Source organism: Amphiprion ocellaris, chromosome 13 (genome assembly GCF_022539595.1).
Source record: "Amphiprion ocellaris isolate individual 3 ecotype Okinawa chromosome 13, ASM2253959v1, whole genome shotgun sequence".
Taxonomy (NCBI): Eukaryota; Metazoa; Chordata; class Actinopteri; family Pomacentridae; genus Amphiprion; species Amphiprion ocellaris.
Genome location: NC_072778.1, coordinates 15,108,285 through 15,127,354, shown reverse-complemented (window position 1 = coordinate 15,127,354; position 19,070 = coordinate 15,108,285). Strand labels below are relative to the sequence as shown.

The 19,070-nt window shown below is 38.0% G+C and overlaps 2 protein-coding genes across 14 annotated transcripts in view; both read right to left on the bottom strand.

Moving 5' to 3' along the window:
• Positions 1–2,845, bottom strand: part of dlg3 (discs, large homolog 3 (Drosophila)) — an 88,853-nt gene extending 86,008 nt beyond the window's left edge. For 2 of the 10 annotated variants that reach the window (XM_055016464.1, XM_055016466.1), the window contains exons 1-2: positions 2,547–2,842; positions 1,462–1,593 (exon numbers count right to left, since the gene is read on the bottom strand). In XM_055016464.1, coding sequence (XP_054872439.1) covers positions 1,462–1,593; positions 2,547–2,586 — 172 coding nt within the window. In that variant the 5' untranslated portion in view covers positions 2,587–2,842. Of the gene's footprint in view, positions 1–1,461; positions 1,594–2,546 lie in introns of all 10 variants that reach the window. The other 8 variants (XM_023287010.3, XM_055016472.1, XM_055016471.1 and 5 more) reach the window with 6 other exon arrangements.
• Positions 2,846–5,198: 2,353 nt separating this feature from the next.
• On the bottom strand, positions 5,199–18,315 carry gdpd2 (glycerophosphodiester phosphodiesterase domain containing 2). 4 transcript variants are annotated; one of them, XM_035955726.2, is made up of 17 exons: positions 18,170–18,315; positions 17,912–17,969; positions 14,860–15,083; positions 13,915–14,018; positions 13,706–13,799; positions 13,508–13,567; positions 13,324–13,422; positions 13,121–13,211; positions 11,295–11,443; positions 10,476–10,558; positions 9,535–9,694; positions 8,392–8,598; positions 8,157–8,305; positions 7,295–7,442; positions 7,092–7,174; positions 6,964–6,997; positions 5,199–5,714 (listed from the first exon to the last, which is right to left on the bottom strand). In XM_035955726.2, exons 3-17 carry the CDS (start codon positions 14,944–14,946, stop codon positions 5,568–5,570), a joined length of 1,695 nt encoding a protein of 564 aa, XP_035811619.2. In that variant the 5' UTR covers positions 14,947–15,083; positions 17,912–17,969; positions 18,170–18,315; the 3' UTR covers positions 5,199–5,567. The 4 variants fall into 4 exon arrangements, with proteins under 4 accessions (XP_035811619.2, XP_035811620.2, XP_023142769.2 ...); XM_035955727.2 differs by having other exon boundaries at positions 14,860–15,006; XM_023287001.3 differs by having other exon boundaries at positions 6,969–6,997; positions 18,170–18,314.
• Between the last annotated feature and the right edge of the window lie 755 nt (positions 18,316–19,070).

Sequence of the window (19,070 nt, the reverse complement as noted above, 5' to 3'; positions counted from 1 at the left end):
TGCCAAGGACACTTGATGGTGTTTTGTCTGGTTCCTGTTAATAACTCCCCGTAGAGCCTTTATAGGTCTATCTTAAGTGATTCATTAGCAGTGTTATATTTAGCAGTACAGAAAAATACCACGTGGTCCTGTGATATTTCTTGATGTTGCATGTTGACAAGGACCTAAACAATATGTACTATTTATTACAACTAAAACCCAAACAAATTGTGTGCTTCTTATTGAAAATGCAAGGCTGAGCGTTTCAGCTATTTGAAGAGGCCTTTGAGAAGCTATTTTACTTGAAATATGGACTTTGCACAATCGGATAACGCAAATGAGTCCTACCAGACCTCTTGACATCAAGAAGCAAAAAGAGGAATAAATCTTATTTCCATGCCTCAAACATGCTTTAAAACTTCACTTTAAACTCCTTTAAGTATATATCACCCATAAAAACAGCCACACTGTATTTCTTTAACTGCTGTCTGAGTCATAGCAACCCTTCCCCCTCAGATCCCCAGCAAAGAAGCAGCAGTGGGTCAGCAGAAGCAATAGCAGACCCAAGGGCGAGCATCATTATAACATGGCTGTGGTAATTAGAAGGACCACTGAACCGTTGGTTAAACTGAAGTAATGTGCTTTATCTGCTTTAAAAAGGAACTGAGGATAAGGTTCACACTGACTCCCCTGAGCTCTTTTCCAAAACACTGAACTTGCCATGAAGGTGTAGCTGGTTACAACTAATAACAGTGGCTTTTCAGATGAGTTGCAGTAAAACTATGCACAGTTCAGGACTTATTCAGGATTAGAAATCTCTGTTTAGTCAGGAGCAGCCTCAATAAATTATCGCTGCTGTCTGCTAGGCGTGAATCAAGTCTTCTGAGTAATAATATAAACCATGTTTACATATGTTCGAAGTTCTATGGTGCAAAAGAGACCATTTTGCCCAAGTCAAAGGAAGAATTGTACTTTAACAGAGTGACAAGTCTAAGCTTATGACAGCTCAGTCTATAGATAGACTGTGTTGTGTGTGGCTTTATTGAGATTTCATTACAATCTGAGTTTGCTACAGAGTGAGATATAGAGCAAACCTTTGTGAGGCAAACTGAAAGGCCTCTTTCATAAGACTTAATTGGGAAACATTTACACTGAGTTAACTTCCCACACAAATTAATACAACCTGACTCTGTCTACATCCTGCGTCTGCCTGCAGCCAGCTGCACACCACCACAAACCACACTAAAAAAGCCAGACTAATTACAAGACTGATAAAGTGTGACAACAGAGTGAAACAAACCGAAAAGGTCAAGATGTGAACCACCTCTGTTCCTTAAAAAGACAGGCATGTGAACAGGAAAAGTTATTTGGAAAGTCCATGGTGAGACAAGTCTGAGAAAAGTCTGATGTAATATAAGCGAGACGGTAGAGTTTTGAAAGACGCTCTCGTCCAAAACAAGCAGTATCGCAATGTTTTCTTACCAAGAAGGGCTCGGAACAGCTGGCTGCCCAAGATAGCAGACACTTTGCCCACGTTGGTCTTCAAGGCCTGCTCCTCCGGACTGGTCAGGTTGGCCTGGTATTGTCTGAGCAGCCCCACTGCCCTCTCTGTGTCTGCCTCACAACATAGATACATGAATCAGAACAACGGCAGCAGGAATATATACATTTTGACACAGAAAATTAAACTGTATTCTTAAAAGCTGGGATTAACGCAAATATATCATGTCTGCACTGCTTTCAAATGCCACCAGAAAATATGCTAGGGTTGTATGTCAAAATGATTTGACTAACAATTTAAGTTTGCGATTAATCATCTGGTTTTAAAGATGTAAGCAAAGAGCCCATGGTGCCATCTTATAATGTTTTGTTTTGTCTACCCAGCATTCTAAAAACAAAAGTAAAAGCACATTTAAGGAACGGAAAGACTGCTTAGAAAGTTATACAAACAATCATGTCACACACTAACTGATTAGACATTTCAGCTCTAGAATCTGGAGAAAATGACTAATCATCTATAGCAGTCCATAATAAAATGTACACGGAGCAGATTAGAACCTACAACTTCATATTTTTAAAGTAGACGCACTGTTATGGAGAAAAATATATGATTTTATAAAACACAGCATGTCATAATGAAGATTTATATTCGTCTTGTAACCAAATGCAGCTCTGCTGTCTGTTATATTCTCCTGCGGATCACATTAAAGGTATTTTTCTCTTCCAGCAGGACTGTACAGCTGGTTGTTGAACCCGGTGGGTGGTGAGGAACACAGCACTGAGATGATGCACATCACGAAGGTAAATCTACTACTTCACACTTTCCTACCTGCAAACTGAACATTATGATCGAGAGAAAGTTGCATTTTCCAGTTACAGCAGTTTAAATTTTTCATTCCCCGAGGACCCCAAAAACCTGGTTTCTCCAGGGATTACAGCTGAGGTTAGTGGGCCAGTGAAAAGCAATAACTTTGATGGAGTAATGAGCTGGCATTAACCTAAAAACTTAACTTGAACCGAGATTTACCGCACAATTTTGACACGAGGGAGATGAAGACATCACTTACCATATTTGTGCACCATGGTGTGGCCAACTCGGAAAGTCATGGAAATTATAGTTTTGTGCGTTTTTTAAAGAGGAAAATAGTAGCAGCAATAGTCTCGGATAATTACACAACCAGAACTGTCGCTCCTTCCTCACAACAAGTGAAGTCTTGAGTTTTAAATCCAGTCGCTGAACACTCCCTGTCTGCTGCAGCGGTCAGCAGTGGGATCCACACCCACCCACTGAGGTTAAGATGTGACAAGAAGAGACTGTTTACTTCATGTCAACTTTCCAAAAGTTTTGGGCACAACGGCTCCAGAGCGTGTTTCTCCTCCCCTCACACACATGCCTCGCCTTCGTGGAAAAAAAGGCCATTTTGCGCAACCTTTCTCTCTTTCTTTGGTCACTGTAGCACCGGTGTTAACACATTTAAATAATGCCACCTGCAGATAGCATAATTTACTATATTGCATACTTTTAGTGAAGTTGTATGTTATTCGTGGTTATTTTTTTGCTCTCTGGTCAGCATAAACTCGCTTCAATTCCAATTTCTTTGCAGGGTGCGCCATCTTGTGGTCATGCCTACGTGGTGTTAGCAGATCACAGTTTAAAGGGGAGCTCCGAAGATTTTACATTCCGCCTGCTTAGCTCTGCTGACAAAGATAAACAAGTAGACCAACATCGTGTAGAGCTGACGGCTACACGTTTGAAAATAGAAAAAAAAATCTGGGGGTGTTTGGAAAAGGTGAGCTTACCGCAGCTCTGTGGCCGGCTCTTCATCTCTGCTAGGAGCTATAGCGGCTTGAGGCTACATTAGCCGCTACTAGCATAGCACACCCTGAACCAAACTGTCAGCTGTCCGGTTGCATTGTGGGAAATGTAGGCATGAAGTTTAGACTTAACCTGCCGTGGGGCTACAGAAAGTCATTTTTACACCACGGACTCAATAGATTGTGGTAATAAATTTAAAATTCAGGAATTTCCTTAGATTATAGTAGCCGTGATAATCTTGAAATAGCACTAAAATCATTTTGCTGATGAGAGGAAATGAAAAGAAGTTTTTTTTTTAAGGTATGTTGATGCCATATTTTGACAATGCAAAATAAACATTTGACTTGTTTTGTAAGAATACACATACACATTATTATTATTATTATTGGTAGTAGTAGTAGCAGTAGTATTTGTTTATTTGTTTGTTTGTTTGTGTTGTGTTAAAATATATTAGTAGGACTTGTGATGCCCCCTGATGAGGAGAAAGAAGCCCATGGTCATTAATGATTTATGATTTTCAAATCTCAAGCATTGCTAATGTTAAATTTCTTGTAAATTATGTATACCATCACATAATACCGTGACATACTAACTACCAGTGGTAAAAAGCATTATTATCTGACTTAAAAGTTAACTAGTTGATTTTATCTTAAGCTTATACGATCGGCCGTATAATCTTGCTTTAGTACTACATAGCTAGCTTAACTTAATCTATGGCAGACAAAGTATCCCTTTTAACTGATGTGACATTATTTTTCTCTTAGGAATTTAAATATCAGTGATTATAAAGTTATAATCTCTCTGCTATTTTTCCAAGGTTGATCAAATCATAAGTAATTGGCAATAATTCTTTCTGTATGTGTTATCCAACAGTTATGTTGCAGTTAAAGTAAGAACTATGTCAATATTTTAAAATAAATTTAATCATCTCTATAAGCAACATATTGTTATTGATCAAAATTACACCTGAGATTCTGTTAAATAAAAATTACATCAACTATTGTACATACAGGACTTTTGTACAGCCCTTTCCTTTCCAAAAACTCAACCCACCGGTGTGTGAGAACCGGTCTGTTTTTCTTCCTGTGTGCATAATTGTTGGTCACCGTTCAGAAGAATAGTGAGAACTATGAACTCAGTGAGCTTAAAATAATATCTGGCCATGTGTTTCTGATCGCGCAAAAGAGGTGCTGCAGCATTTTGTGGTTTTAACTCTCTTAAAGAAATATGTTTTTTTTAACATAAGACAATATTAAAGGGAGAGTTCAGCTTTTTATAATATGATGGAAGTAACAACAGTTTTATTGAAATTAAAATTAAATCTACAACACAAGAAAATCTACAAAAGCAAACCTGTTTGAACTCTTCCTGAATGCACTTTATGCATATATCTGGAATGAAATCCTATGATGAAACATTTCTATCCTGATAGGAGTGGTGTCTTTCAGGACAAAAAAATGTTCATATGCACAGGGCATCGGAGGTCACTGAATGGTCTGAAGAAAATTATGTGAATCATATGTTAAGACCTTCACAATTACCAGATCTCAGCCTAGCTGAACACCTATGAGAGATGTTCAACTGGTCATATATCTAGATAAAAGTCACTTTTTGTTGAGTTTTCCTTTAATTTGTCACTTGTCTGGATTTAGACTAAATTGGCGATTCAGACTGAGTGGTAAGAGTAATTTTAAGGGCAACAAGGTCCTACTACTCTTTTGCATTTCTTGTCTTAATATAAAGGTAAAGTGCAGAATATATGATGCCCATCTTCACCACCTGAAGTGACATCTTCCTGCAGCTTTACACAGAATGAGAAACCAGAAACCAGAGCCTCATGTTCATCTTCAACACTGTGTTTTACACAAGAGTGCAGTAAAGCGTTAAAGACACGGACACAGCGTAGTGTAAAAAATAGTTTTAGTGTTTATGGCTCAGATTACAGACTTGTCTTTTCTGCATTAATGACATGATGATTCATTGCTTTAGCACTCAAATGGAAAAACCGTGAAGTGAAAAGGAAAGAATTGCATATATACAGTGCACGTTATACAATCAGACTGTCAAAGCAGTGTATTTCAGTAGTAACAGAAGAACAATCATACATAAAATCCCTGTGAGAGATGAACCCTGTTAACAAAAAACAAAAGAAAGAAACTGCCATCCAGTGGCGTCGTAGTGATACTTGATTCACATCTTATTATGTTAACAACATTTAAATGCTGATGGCTGTATAATACAAAAGTTCACATTAACTTGCTTTCTTCCTGATTCAGGTCCAAACCACATCTGCGCCGGACAGAAACGGATGAATGACAGTTTCAGGGTCACACCCTCTGATGTCCGTTGAACTGCCCAGTGGGTAAGAAAGGATGCAGTTCTTTCTCATTCCAGGACGAAGGGTTGTTTCTTTGCATCTCTGTCACAAGTCAAGAAAAGGCATAAATAATGATTAATTGATGTGTTACAAACTATTTAGAATAACCTTTGGTTTGCCTGGTTGTGAAAAAAAAACTGTGCTTTTTACTTATTTTTTAATAACAAAGTTATAATGTTGCTGATTGAAAAATACATTACAGTTCTGAATGTTTACAAAGTGGTTATTTAAACACATCAATGAATGGCTTTAAAATATAAGGTGTATTTAACAATTTGGTGAGCCAAAATATGCCTTAGTGATGGCCTAACTGAGCAATAGAATCAAATTGTTAGTTTAAATTAAGTCATCAGTAAACAACTTATAAAGCATTTGGGGCTTTTTTAAAAGTGGTACCAAAAGTTGACATTGTATAAAGTATTATTTTGTAAATGAGGGGCTATTACTTGACAGCAACAATGCAATTTTATTTACATAGCAGTTATTAATGTCACGTCAAACATTGCATGCAGCACCCAAATGATAATCATGTACACTACCAGTCAAAAGTTTGGACCCACCTTCTCATTCAATGCTTTTTATTTAATTATTTTATACATTGTACAATAATAATAAAGACATCAAAATTATAAAAGAGTATATATGGAATTATGTTGCAGACAAAAAAAAGTGTTAAACTTCAGCATTAATCTACAATGTAGAAAATAATACAAATAAAATAAAAAGCATTGAATGAGAAGGTGTGTCCAAACTTTTGACTGGTAGTGTACATATTGGTAGCTCGTATTTCTACTACAATTATTATTATGGCGTTAATCACAGGTAAAACTATTCCATAGTACATAGTTTATTCAATAAAGAGAAAGTTATCTGCAGTTATTTTCATCATCAATTAATTGTTTGATTTATTTTTATGGTCTTAAAGATCCAGCGTGTATGATTTAGGTGGATCCCTTGGAAGAAATGGAACACAGTAATCATAATTAGGTTGGCCATTAGGTGGCCCAGAATGTATAAATCAAAAAGTGGCTCATGAGCTGGCCTTCTGTATTGTTTTCTTTCTTTTTTTTTTTTTTTACATAATTGGAAGCCACTGTTGGTTCTCCTACACACCTGAGAGATGTGAGGGTGGTTGCAATCTGCAACTCCACCACCAGATGGCACTAAATCTTAAACACTGGTCCCTTAAAAGTGAACTGATTAGCCATGAAAATAATCCTGCAGATTAATCAGTAATTCCAACTATTATCATTTGCACCTCTAGTGTTAGCATGTTAAAATGTAAACTTACAGTACCTTCTCTGCGACAGCAACGGTATGTTTTCCTGTTAGAAACAGTGAGGTGTATGAGTCAGTCTGTTAACTCTCATTAACAATTTTGTGCAGCAAATTTTTACAGCAAACCTCAGTACATCTTACCACTGAAAGATCCAGATTGCAGTCATGATCAGAACAGATGCAATATCCACTGAAATCCATATTATTGTGTATCTGTGATGAGACTGAAACACAAAAAAACGTGGCCATAGGGTCAAAATGCATAACACACACGCACAGACACAGGTGCTGACTCTTAAACAAAACCTTGACGTAATAGTATTTAATGCTGGGTAATGGCTCACCAGGACCCAGTCAGGCTGGTGCACATCTTTCAGGAGGTGGCAGGAGTTGGTAGTGACAGAGCTGGCTCCTGCACACCACAGCAGAGAGAACAGCCAGCGCTCATTAACCACCCACAGGTTCACCGTGACATTATTCATCCGAAGTTCCCTGTCAGACGCAAACATAATTTGAAACAGGACGTAGAAGAAGTAGGACTTTTCTACATTATAGTGTAGGTAAAGGAAGAGACAAACAATCTGAATATCCCAGTCAGAATGTCTAAATATTTGTGCATGTGTGTGTGTACAGTAGATGTATATTGGTAGCTGTGTGTAAATATCTGGAAGTTGGTATCTGTATGTGTGCATGCAAATGCAAACAACTCTCCTTTTTAATTCTCATTTGTGAATATATTTAGTTTTATTGCTTCATTTTTGCATTTGTTTAAATATCACAATCAAAAAGAAATAAATTATACAAAAAATGAGTATGCATATCGTGACCCTTCACCAGTCACACGTGTTAAGTGTATTAATTTGTTCTACTCATGAATAAGTTTAATAATTAAGATTGAGACAGCAGTAGTGCTCCATGTACAGTGAGCTCATTTAGCCCTCAGTGCCGATCTTGTGCCAATTCATAAAACGTGTTGCTACACTTCAGTTATTTTTATTTTATGGTCGGTCTGCTCATCCATTTAACAACACTCCTGGGCTGGTATTTGAATCTCCTTCCCCGGAGGCCGATCCTCCACGTAAAGCAGCAGCACTGTGTCTCGGCATGCTACAAACACATTTTTAATAAACACGCTACTGTTCATGCCCTCTGGCACCGACACTTAGATAATCCGGCTAAATTGTGTTACCAATTTGTTTTTGTTACCTGATTTTATTCATACTCAGTTTGCTGTACTTCACATTTAGGTGACTTCCCGTTTTATTAAGCATATCCATTTCATTGTTGTAGATCTGGGTGAAGCCCGGTGCTCTCATGTTTACATATTCTCTTTGTGCTGGAGGAAGCCAGAGAACCTGTGATAAACAAAAGTTCTTAAAAATGTGCCTTATCAAGAAATATCTCAATCAAAATCCACATAAAGGGTCAGAAGTTAACTTACAAGGCTCGGGTCAATGCCAGACTTTAAGATGGTGTCCACTGTGTCCACTGTGTCATTTTCCTGGTTGGGACTTTTTAGATCAAATATCACTGAGATGTTGTGCTGCTTTGCGAGGTTTAGGAGCTGAAGTAAGGAGGGAATAGTCTGATTTCTGGCTGTTTCCTTCTCCTCTTCTGAGAGCTGGGACACTGAGCGGAAGGGATCTGTCTGGAAAGTCAGACAACAAGTCATTGATGTGTCGCACGCTGCATGACAACATAAGCCCTCTTTAGACATGGATATGTAACATTACTGGTTTCATCAGCCTGCTAAAGTGGCTGCATTTTGTCATTCAGATATAGGTCACTTTTATTTAAGTATGATGTCCATCTGTGATGATTTTCTCACTACTACTCACCAATTTAAGGTGAATGAAATTACTCAGTGTCATTTACTATTAGATCCTGATTAATCCTGTCTGCATGTCCAGGATAATTTATAATTAACTTTAAGTGATCCTGTTGTTCTGTGTGTGTAAATGTGTGCAGCTGTCTCTCTTTTAAGATGCTCATATGGATTCTGATGTTGCAGGTTTTTAATATATTCAGAAAAAAGTCTCCAACAAACAGCTGGAACCAACAAACTAAACTTTAGCTCCTATAAGAATTTAAAAAAAAAAAAAAAAAAGCCAGATTACATTCATATTGGTGAGTCTCATTAATCTGACCTGTTCTGTCTTCACCACTGTAAAGTTTCATTCTGATGGACATTTCATTTTGTAAAAACTGTGAAACTGTAGAGCAAAGTGAATGAGAATCATGCACACGCTGTGCCCTGTGGAGTCTTTGTGATGTTCTTGAACCATTATTAATGCTGGAATGTGAAAAAAAAAAACTTTCCTCCATTGCTTTACACAACTCAAATTACCATCACTTCTGCATGCCTGTCTGGCAATGTGACTGAATGCAGTTCAGACTTGTGCCGTGCTGTAAAATGATATGCAAATGACACTAGATCCGACCAAGTAACATTTCAAAGAACATTTACAAGAGTGCTCATTCAGACAGTGAAGATAGCACAGTCAGATTAACAGAAAGGATTGCATGCATATAAACATCTATGAGCAAATGTTTGGACAAGCACATATAGAAGCACAGGTCTCACCTTTAGGAACCATTCACCTGCATTCAGACTCTGCAACTCCTCCAAGGTCAGGTCAGTGCTTTGGTTGAATTTCGTTTTGGGAAACTTCTCTTTAACATTCGTCGTTCGCAGCAAGAACTCAGACTTATTGTCATGCATCAAGAAGGGAATTCTGTCTTTACTAAAAATCAGGAAGACAAAACAGGACAGACAAAATATTCCATATTTGACTCAATTGCTTTTAAAGTCATGTTTACAGTTACTTTTTTTAATCACAAAAGCACAATGCATTTATTCTTAAGGCCTAAAGAAGACAAGCTGTGATCATTTATCTGCAAAACCAATTTTTAAGAAGAATATGAAGGTTGTTTGGCTCCATGGTTGGTTGCTAAAAGTCTTTGTTTTGCCTTTGTTGGACCGAAACAAAACTTCATGGAGTTTTAGTGCCACTAACTGTTGATTAAACACTGGTGGCACTGAAAATGTTGACAGAAATACTGCACTGAAGGAAGACTGTGCTTTTGCAGTGGCGGCTTTAAAGCTGTGGAATCGCTTTCGTTTTCAGTCCTCCATTGACACTAGAAAAATCTCTAGATGTACATGTTTTCAATGGCTTTTGGTTGATGGTAGTTGTCTGAACAATTTAGTATTATATATTTATTGGATTTTGTTCCATAAAAAGATTTTTTTCATGTTTTGTTGCACATATTTTTTGTTGTTGCCTGTTTTTTAAAACATGTACAGGATTCTGATCGTCTGTTCATTTCAAAATGTGCTGTACAAACATAATTTAATTTTTGTCTTTGTGCACATGCTTGAAATATCAACAGAACTGATACTGACACTTAAAAACGTATCTCTAGTGCTCCTGAATTAAATTATGAAAATGCTTTCACTCTTCAACCCAGTCATGAAAAAAAAGTAGCTGACGACTCCTAAATTTGAGCCCATTTTCACCGTACCTGAGCTGCACGTCTGTTTCAAAGGCTGTCACGTTGCACGCGATGCTCCTGCGGAAGGACATCATGGTGTTCTCTGGAGCCAGCTGAACACAGCGAGGACAGATGGGTGAGACACACTCATGTGCTTAAGTGCCCTGACTACCCTAAAGCTGCGTGAACACACACAACCCCAGCGCACGGTGCTAAATGGAGCTTATTGGTGACCCAGCAGCAAAACACACTAACAAGGGCAGAGCAGAACGGCACATGGGGCCCACACATGACTGGACATTTGCTCACACCTGAGCCAGGGGTAGAGCCTTTGCTCCACTGTGGAGCAGTGTAAAGGCAAAGTAATTACATTTAAACCGAATATCATTGTAAACAAAATCTAGCGTACTGCATAACGCATTTTGCACAATAGGAAAATAATGATCTTTGATTGGATTTTAGGAGTTGGTTTTCTAAAGGAATAGTTGAACAAGTTCTACGCTCATTTACTGTCTTGCCAAGATTAAGATGAAAAGATTCTCATTCTTATATCTTAGAGTTAAACATCAAGATAGAACTAGTCAGTGCTGCTAAAGGTTAAGCAAAAACTCAAGTGTAGAACCTATAAATTGTGGAATGGGCTATTTTTTGGCTAGGAGGACCAAGACAGCAAATAGTTCTCAAAATGTTGAATTGACCCTTTAAACGAGCAATTATCTGCCCTCCAGTGACTTACGTGCTCAGCTGCTGCCCTGGCAGCTCTTTCTAAAGATGCACAAATGACAAATACACTATGCAAAATGCGGTTTGTTTCTCTTTAGGGCGTCATCAAGTAAACACAATGCTCACCATTGGTGCGCCTCTGTGGCCGATGAGTTTTGGCTTTTCAGGTATTTTTTCATCCAGATCTGTTAGACAAGGAGACCGGATGAACAGGGGACACAGGAAGATGGCTGCTGACACCACGAGAAACACCACCGCAATCAGGAACTTATGACCTGGAGAAAACAAAAGTCAAACAAAGGTCTTTAGCTGTTAACACTGATTTGAGTCCTGTACAGTCCCCTGTGAGTCCTTTCCCTCCCCGTCTTTGGGGCTTTCCAATGACGCACCAGACTCCTTCCTTGTATCTATTCTGTTATTTTTTTATCTAGCTTGTTTTAAAAAAGATTATCCTGTATTTAACCAGGAAAGTCCCATTCAGAGACAACACTGCTCTTCCAGGAAGTCCTGGGAAAGATGAGCAGCAACATAGAATGAAATGTTTTACATACAAGCACAAATCGAGATATTTAACGCCCCAATAAACAAGAAATTTAAGATATTTAGATATGAATTCTGAGATTTTATTTTTTTTTAATCTGTGCTCTTTGCTCTTTTTTATAATTCAATTTTGTCTTTCCTGCTACATTCTGATTTTAAGTCTGAGATCAAGATATCTTAATCTTACCATGTAAAAACTGTCAAAACCAGATAAGCCTCAATTTCGAAACAGGCGGAAGAAAAAATAGGGAGTGCTGCACTGAGTCAAGGAAAATGAAGTTGGTAGTTTAAAAGTGAAGAAAATAGATCACTTTTTTAATATAAATTCGAGCTGATTCAGATTTTTTTCAAAGTTTGAAATGTTTTTCTATTATTTCTGCAGAAAAGGATAAGGCCATTAGTCAGAAAAGACTTTTTAAAAATGTCCGTTCTACTTTTTATGAATGGAAGTCCCTAGTATTGGTCACCAGGCCTAAACGTATCCAAGGCAATCTGACTTTGTATTTAAAATCTTCAGATAGACTTTTAACCGGTTACCAATAAGGTTGTTTTGTTTGTTTGTCTTAAATCAGTGATTGTACATTGAACACAAATATGAATGCAGCCTGCAAATGATCTCCTTTTCTAACTTAGAGAAACTGTTCAAAATCTAATTTCTTGGATTCTTGTCAGAACAGGGTTACATTTCTAGCCACGGCATGTTTGTGCAAACAAAGTTGTTGAGCTAGTGAAAAACTACCACCTGTTAAGTTATTCCACACCCTGTCAGATGTGGCTTTGGAGGACATTCATCAGGTACAGAGACACTCCTTTGACAGTGACTAAGGTCACCTTGATATGCAGCTTTAGTCAAATGACTCACTGCCACAGATGACAAGAGAAAGATAAGAACGGGATGTCGCCATGCTGGAAAGCTGGCAGGTCAGTTAGGGTTGTAACCAGACGCATGAATGTTCACAACTCCACCATTTGTCATCTAAGAAATCAGTCCAGACAGGTGTGGATGGATGTGTCTGACAAAGTGATTCCCTCCCCCAAAATATAAATAATAACTTTCTCACGCAACTCATGACAGGTGGGACATTATTTCACATCAAGATGTTCGTTGCAGTTGTGTGACTCATTACTGACTTGTGATTTCTGGTCTGTGACTCCACTCTCAATCTGCCCATCATAGTTTTCAATATAGTGCATATTTGGTTGTTTATTGACAATTACGCTGTTGTGAGATGTTAGACTTACTCCCCTGTATGCAAAAGAATGGGTAGAATTTAATAAAACATCACACACTGTTAAATATTTCTATTTTGTTCAGTATATTCATTTCTGGTAAAATGTTGTGTCTGTACACAGTGTTATAACTGCCTGTGACTCATGACTACGTGTAATCTTAAATGATGTGTGACACAAACCTTTTTTGGCCCTGTGGAAGCCCTGGAAGACAAACGAGCTCAGCAGAGTCAACGCTCCAACGGCACCGAACTGTAAGAAAGGACCAGTGGCCTGCCAAGATGCATCAAAAACACATCAGGTTCTCACACAACCACGTTAGAACCACGTTAACCAAAAGCAAATATTTACATCCTCATTATGTGGGTTTGTGCTCTCGCTCTACCTGTAGTGAAAGAAGAACAGTTGCCCATTCTTGCTCCCACTCGAGACTGATTCCTGTGATCCCAGAAATGAGGAATATGACACCAAAAAATAAGAAGATCTGTGCAGAGATAAAGCAAATATGACATTTAGTGACTTGAACAAGGAGGTGACGCATATTTGGAAAAACGTTTGACAGTTACTACCTTGTGCAGCCAGTGTAAGTCGAGCTGTTCTCCTAAGGCAACTTGGAACAGTGCAAAGAGCTGTAACCGACAATTGTGAAATTTATGAAACTGAAACTACAGCTTCTAGACACTTGTTCTGAACCGGTTACAATATTTGGTTCTGTGGTATTAGATCAGGCTCAACAAAGACAATTTTTTAAAAAAGATTTTCCTCACCAGCAGCAGAACACAGTAGCTGGTTAACACAGCAGAAATGATGATCAGCACCATGAACCAGTTCACCCACTGTTTGAGCTGTGTGAACCCCTGCCTGATAACAGAACAAAAGCGAGTAGCACAGGGTTAGCAGAATAAAGGGAACAGATAAAGGCAGAAAGAGAACAAAACAAAGGAAAAGGGAGGATTCTGGGTGTGGGATCACTCACCAGTTAACGTCCTCGCGGTCATTAAACGTGACCAGACAAATGTACATCCAGCACAGGGAGAGAAGGGACACCAACGTGACCACTGAGAACCAGCAGCACGCACACTGATATGAAACAAAACAGGTGAAATATTGTTTATTTTTTTAACATTTCAAGGATTTTATAGTTCTGAGAACTATGATAGAATCATTTCTGTGTTATGTGCAGGTGAAAGTATACGTGTTGTTGTGTGAACTGATGCCAAAGTGAATGTGATCTGAGAAAACAGTGGAACAAATCCAACATTTCTTCACAGTTTGTTTTGTGCCCTGAACTGAGCCGTGAAGCCTCAGCACAAAAAGTCTCTTCATGCTCTTATACCATCAACAGCACACCTCCACTTTGCACCAACCTCTCATTTATTTATTTGTGTGTGTGTGTGTGCAAAATCATAGACCACCATCATCCTCCTCCCCCTGTATAATCCTGTTCCAGATAAGTCCTTAACAAGCCTGTTAGGGCCTGTCAGAGTTTTCTTTTCAATTTTCATGGCACACAAAGACATTTTCTGCACTTTACTCATTACGCTATTTACAGTGTTTTTATTTGCTATAACCACATGTTAATAGCTTTCTTCTTCTTAGCAAAAGTAACAATTTTAATATGGAATGTATTTACATCACAGGGCCCACTGCAGAACTTGCCAACATTTATATTTTTGAATTCAGTCAGGTGGAATGTTAATCCCTGATTACGGGGATTTGTAAAGGTTTTCCTCAGTGGAAGTACAAAGAACCTGAATAACAAGAATTAATGAAGCATTCTGAGAAACATTATTTGTGAAAGTTCACATATTCCTGTGCATGAAGAAAATGAGAACATCTGAGACTTGTCTGAACTCCCTAATGATCTGATAAAATATACCGAGGCTTAATTTTACACATGAATGTGGCTAAAAATACTCACTTTTCTCTTACTTTTACTTGAGTCCCCCCAGTTGCAGCTGTACAAGCCCCTGCAGCACAATCTGCAGCAGCTGTTGTTGTGAGACATCACTTCTTCTCCTCATTCACAATGCAGTAATTGCAGATTCTGGACACCTGATACCTGCAACTTGAAGAAGGATGAAGAAAACCCTGATGTGAAGCGTTCTCAGGATGCAGAGGAGAGGTCCGGTCTCATTCGCCCTCCTGAAATTATTTGGAGCATTAGAGAGGGGGAAAAAAGACGACTGTGACAGAGAGCAAATGGGGAGGAGAGGGGGGAGTTTCTTTGAGTATTTAAGGCAATCCCTGCTCAATAGGTGCCTCAATAGAGCCTGTGTGCAAAGGGAGCACAGCCACTGGCAGCACTTACAATAGCCAGCACTATGGAGCATTGAGAGCAGCACACAGAGCAGCCTGAGAGTGAAGTCACACGATTGGAGCGTTTGCAGCACAATCACACACAGTGACAGACACAGTGACAGACACAGTGACAGGCACAGCCACACACTGAGAGCAGCAGGAGCAAATACACTGCTTATAAGTTCAGAACAACATATTAACCCTTCTGTTATCTTCATTTACGAGCACCAAAAAAATACTGTTTCCTTGTCTGAAAAAAATCCAAAAATTCAGCAAAAAACTTTCCCAAATTTCTGAAAATTTACAAAACCTTCAGGAAGAAAAGTCCAATAATTCCTTAAAAGTTTCCCTTAAAAGTTTTATTTTTTTTAAAAAATACCCAAGTTTGGCAAGAAAATTCTGGTAAATGTTTTCAAAAAATAAATAAAAATCTTCTAAAAAAAATTCCTAAAAATATCTAAAGTAATTACATACATATTAGTAAAACTTCTAATATTTTCTTTAGCAACAAGAACATTCACAAAAAAATCAACCAAAATCCAGCGAATTTTGCTGGATTTTGGCTTTTTGTGAATGTTCTTAAGAAACATTTTTAACATTTCTTTCTTTCCACCAAAAAATGTTCAAAGATTTCCCCAAAATTTTGAAAATGTGGACATCAGAAGTTTCACTGTGAAATTTTTTTTCCTCCACATTTTTAAACTTTAAAACGGGTCAATTTTGACCCGCAGGACGACACGAGGGTTAACAGAGGGAGAATAAAAACCTTTAGGATAGACTGGAGTGTAAAGGGCTTTGGATTGCTAGATGCTTTTGTTTCGACATGTGCAACAGACCAAAACACAGGTCATGGCATGATTTCAGGCAACATGTTGGTGCACATCTTTCTTCGTTGTGCCAAGTTTCGGCCCACTTTGCTGAAAAGGCATGGGAAATTCTGCACATTATTTGTCACCCACCGAACGAGACACATTGAGCAATGAAGGGCTCTGTTGTGAAAAGGCTCTTTACGACCAACAGTTTCTCGTCTGACTTGATTTTACCTGGGGTTTTGCCAGCTATCTCCTCGCTTAGATTGTTCTCGTTTATGCCATTGTTAAAGCAATCAGGTTGACAAACAAGTTCAAACTTAGAGCATAAGTTCTGAACATCAATCATGTTAAGATGAAACTTCACTATCACCACTTGAAATTCATCTATAGAAGAAAATGACATCCTAGTAACATGTTTGTAGGACATTAGAGCTAATAGCAACATGTTTGGGCAGGCCTTCAGGCCAAAGTGTCACCGGTGGGAAACTTAAGACACCTTGTTTCACTGCACACACTTACCAGGAAGTTTTAAGCATGAGCTGAACGTTGAGTAATAACTGATATGTGATTAACCGCACTCATAACAGGTGTCAAGGTGACAGAATTAAACAAAAGAACAATTAAATACCTCGTCATGGTTGAGTGCCTCACAACAGTGCCCTTTCTGTGTCGCTGTCTCACACACTAGCTGAAAGACACGGCTGTTTAGTTATTTAATGATATTTTAATTGCTGCTCTCACTGCATACAGAGCGCCACCTCAAAGCTGAAACATATAATTTCCCACTGTGGGTAAACCATCGTAAAGTAAATGCACAGCGCTCACTGGTACGCGTATTCTGCAGCAGATTAAATGATAACACTCTGACACACCTCATCAATTTGTTCATCCACCTGGCCTTTATCACTCAATGCTGGTTGACAATGTAAACTGTAATTATAGGCACAAATATGTAGTGGGTGTACTAATCTAATCCAATCAAACTTACTTAAACAACTGGTGATAAGGTAGTGACAGATTGATGGAGTGAAGTGTCAAGGCAAAGTCACATCTCACTGATCTTTATCATTATGCAGGTGAAAAGCTTCAACATCCTCTTGAATTCTCAAGAATTGTGTCACACTGCTGTGACCTTCCTCAAGCTTTCCCAGTCCAACAAACACTTCCTTCTTTGGTTTTTAAAAAAATTTTACCAAGAAAGAAACTGTCAAAACAATAACTCAGTCTCACAAGCTCTTAACCACTTGATAGCCAATGACAATCCTTGTTTTGACAAAAATTTGCGAACAGAATACCCACAAAATCAATATTTAAAACAAAATGTTAGCCAACATTGTGCAATATGTTCCTTTTTTCTGTGTTACCAACTCCTGGTGTGTATTTTTTTTTTTTTTTTTTTGTCTTTATATAGGCTTGTGGTCGATCTAGATTTATGGCAAAACAGTAAAAGTTGTGAAAAAGATAATTTTTTATACAAACCTAATTTGACATGATTCTGTTCTCCCAGTTTTTTCTTGTATATCTCTTACAGGATTAGGAACTGCATTGGAGGGATTTTTTTCTTCTTGTTTAGGAGAGGCTCTCAATACCACACAGAGTCATTAAGTATTAAACTGAAAAATGAACTGTTTTCAGTTATATATATTAAAAAAAAAACAGAAAAGAACACAATAAACTATCATGGAAAGAGTTGAATCGGCCTCTTTAGTGTGATTTCCATCTGACTACAATAACAAAACCATTAAGCTTCAGCCTGTCAGCTTTAAGCCAAAATGTCCAAGCAGAAAATGTCCACGGGAATTTCTGTATTAATCGTTTAATCCTTTGCATCAGGGGGACAAAACCAATTACATCACTTACCAGTGTGTCCTGGAGAACAAGGCGCACGAAAGATGTGCTTTTCCTTTTTAAAACATACCTGTGCACAAAAAAAACATTTTTCTTAATTTCATTATCTATCTATCTATCTATCTATCTATCTATCTATCTATCTATCTATCTATCTATCTATCTATCTATCTATCTATCTATCTATCTATCTATCTATCTATCTATCTATCTATCTATCTATCTATCTATCTATCTATCTATCTATCTATCAAACCAAGAGGGACTCACCACAAACCAAACTGGGTCATTAAATGATGCAGTGAACTCTCTTCTTGGGAAACCAGCTCTGTTTGCCTCCACTCTGCTCTCCTCTCATCCTTTTCACATGCACTGAGTCCGTGAACTGATTGTGAATGGATTGACATTAATGAAGGCGGGTGAGGAGGTTTAGCCCAACAGAGAGGGAGGGAGGATCCCGAGCCTCTTTTCACTCATGTAGTCAGCGTCGGTGAAACTCGCAGCTTACAGGTAGAAATATTTGACTGTGTGTGCCAGCGACTGATAGGTTTGAGCTTGTGGGAAGAGAAAATAATTTTGTTCCTCAAGGTGACTTTTGTTTAAATCCATTAAGCAACTACCATCCAAAATAGAAGCTTAATTGGTGGTACTGATGATGAAACTGAATATCAAACTTTAGCCAAGACTTTTTAAAAAATATAAATTCGAGCTGATTCAGATTTTTTTTTTAAAAAAAGTTTGAAATGTTTTTTTGTATTATTTCTGCAGAAAAGTTTTTAAAAGGTAAATATTCCTCTGAGGCAATAATATATTGACATTATTTATACTTTGGATTTTGTGGCACTGCAGCTATAAAATTACTCAAAGTGGTTTCAGGAGACTGATGCTTTTTTTTGTTGCGTGTTTTAAATTTGTTTGTGTGTGTCAGGTATGCATTTTTCATAGCTGCCAGTCGGTGGGTTTGGTTTCATATAATTACAGAGTAAAACCTGCAGAGACTTGAAACCTGCATGAAACAGACAACAGCATCCATCAGTGATTTACTTTTGTCTTCATCAGTCTGCATTTAGTACTGAATTTTATGAAACTACAACGTAACTGAGAATAACAAATGCATGCAGACACATGTAAATCATTGGGTCCACAGTGTGATGAAGGACAGGTCATGTAA

Excerpts from the sequence above, each read along its gene's own strand:
- gdpd2 (XM_035955726.2), bottom strand. The coding sequence starts at position 14,946 with ATGTCTCACAACAACAGCTGCTGCAGATTGTGCTGCAGGGGCTTGTAC. Across the intron at positions 13,800-13,914 it reads GACCGCGAGGACGTTAACTG|GCAGGGGTTCACACAGCTCA; the intron begins GTGAGTGATCCC and ends TTCTGTTATCAG. Across the intron at positions 13,568-13,705 it reads GCTACTGTGTTCTGCTGCTG|CTCTTTGCACTGTTCCAAGT; the intron begins GTGAGGAAAATC and ends TGTCGGTTACAG.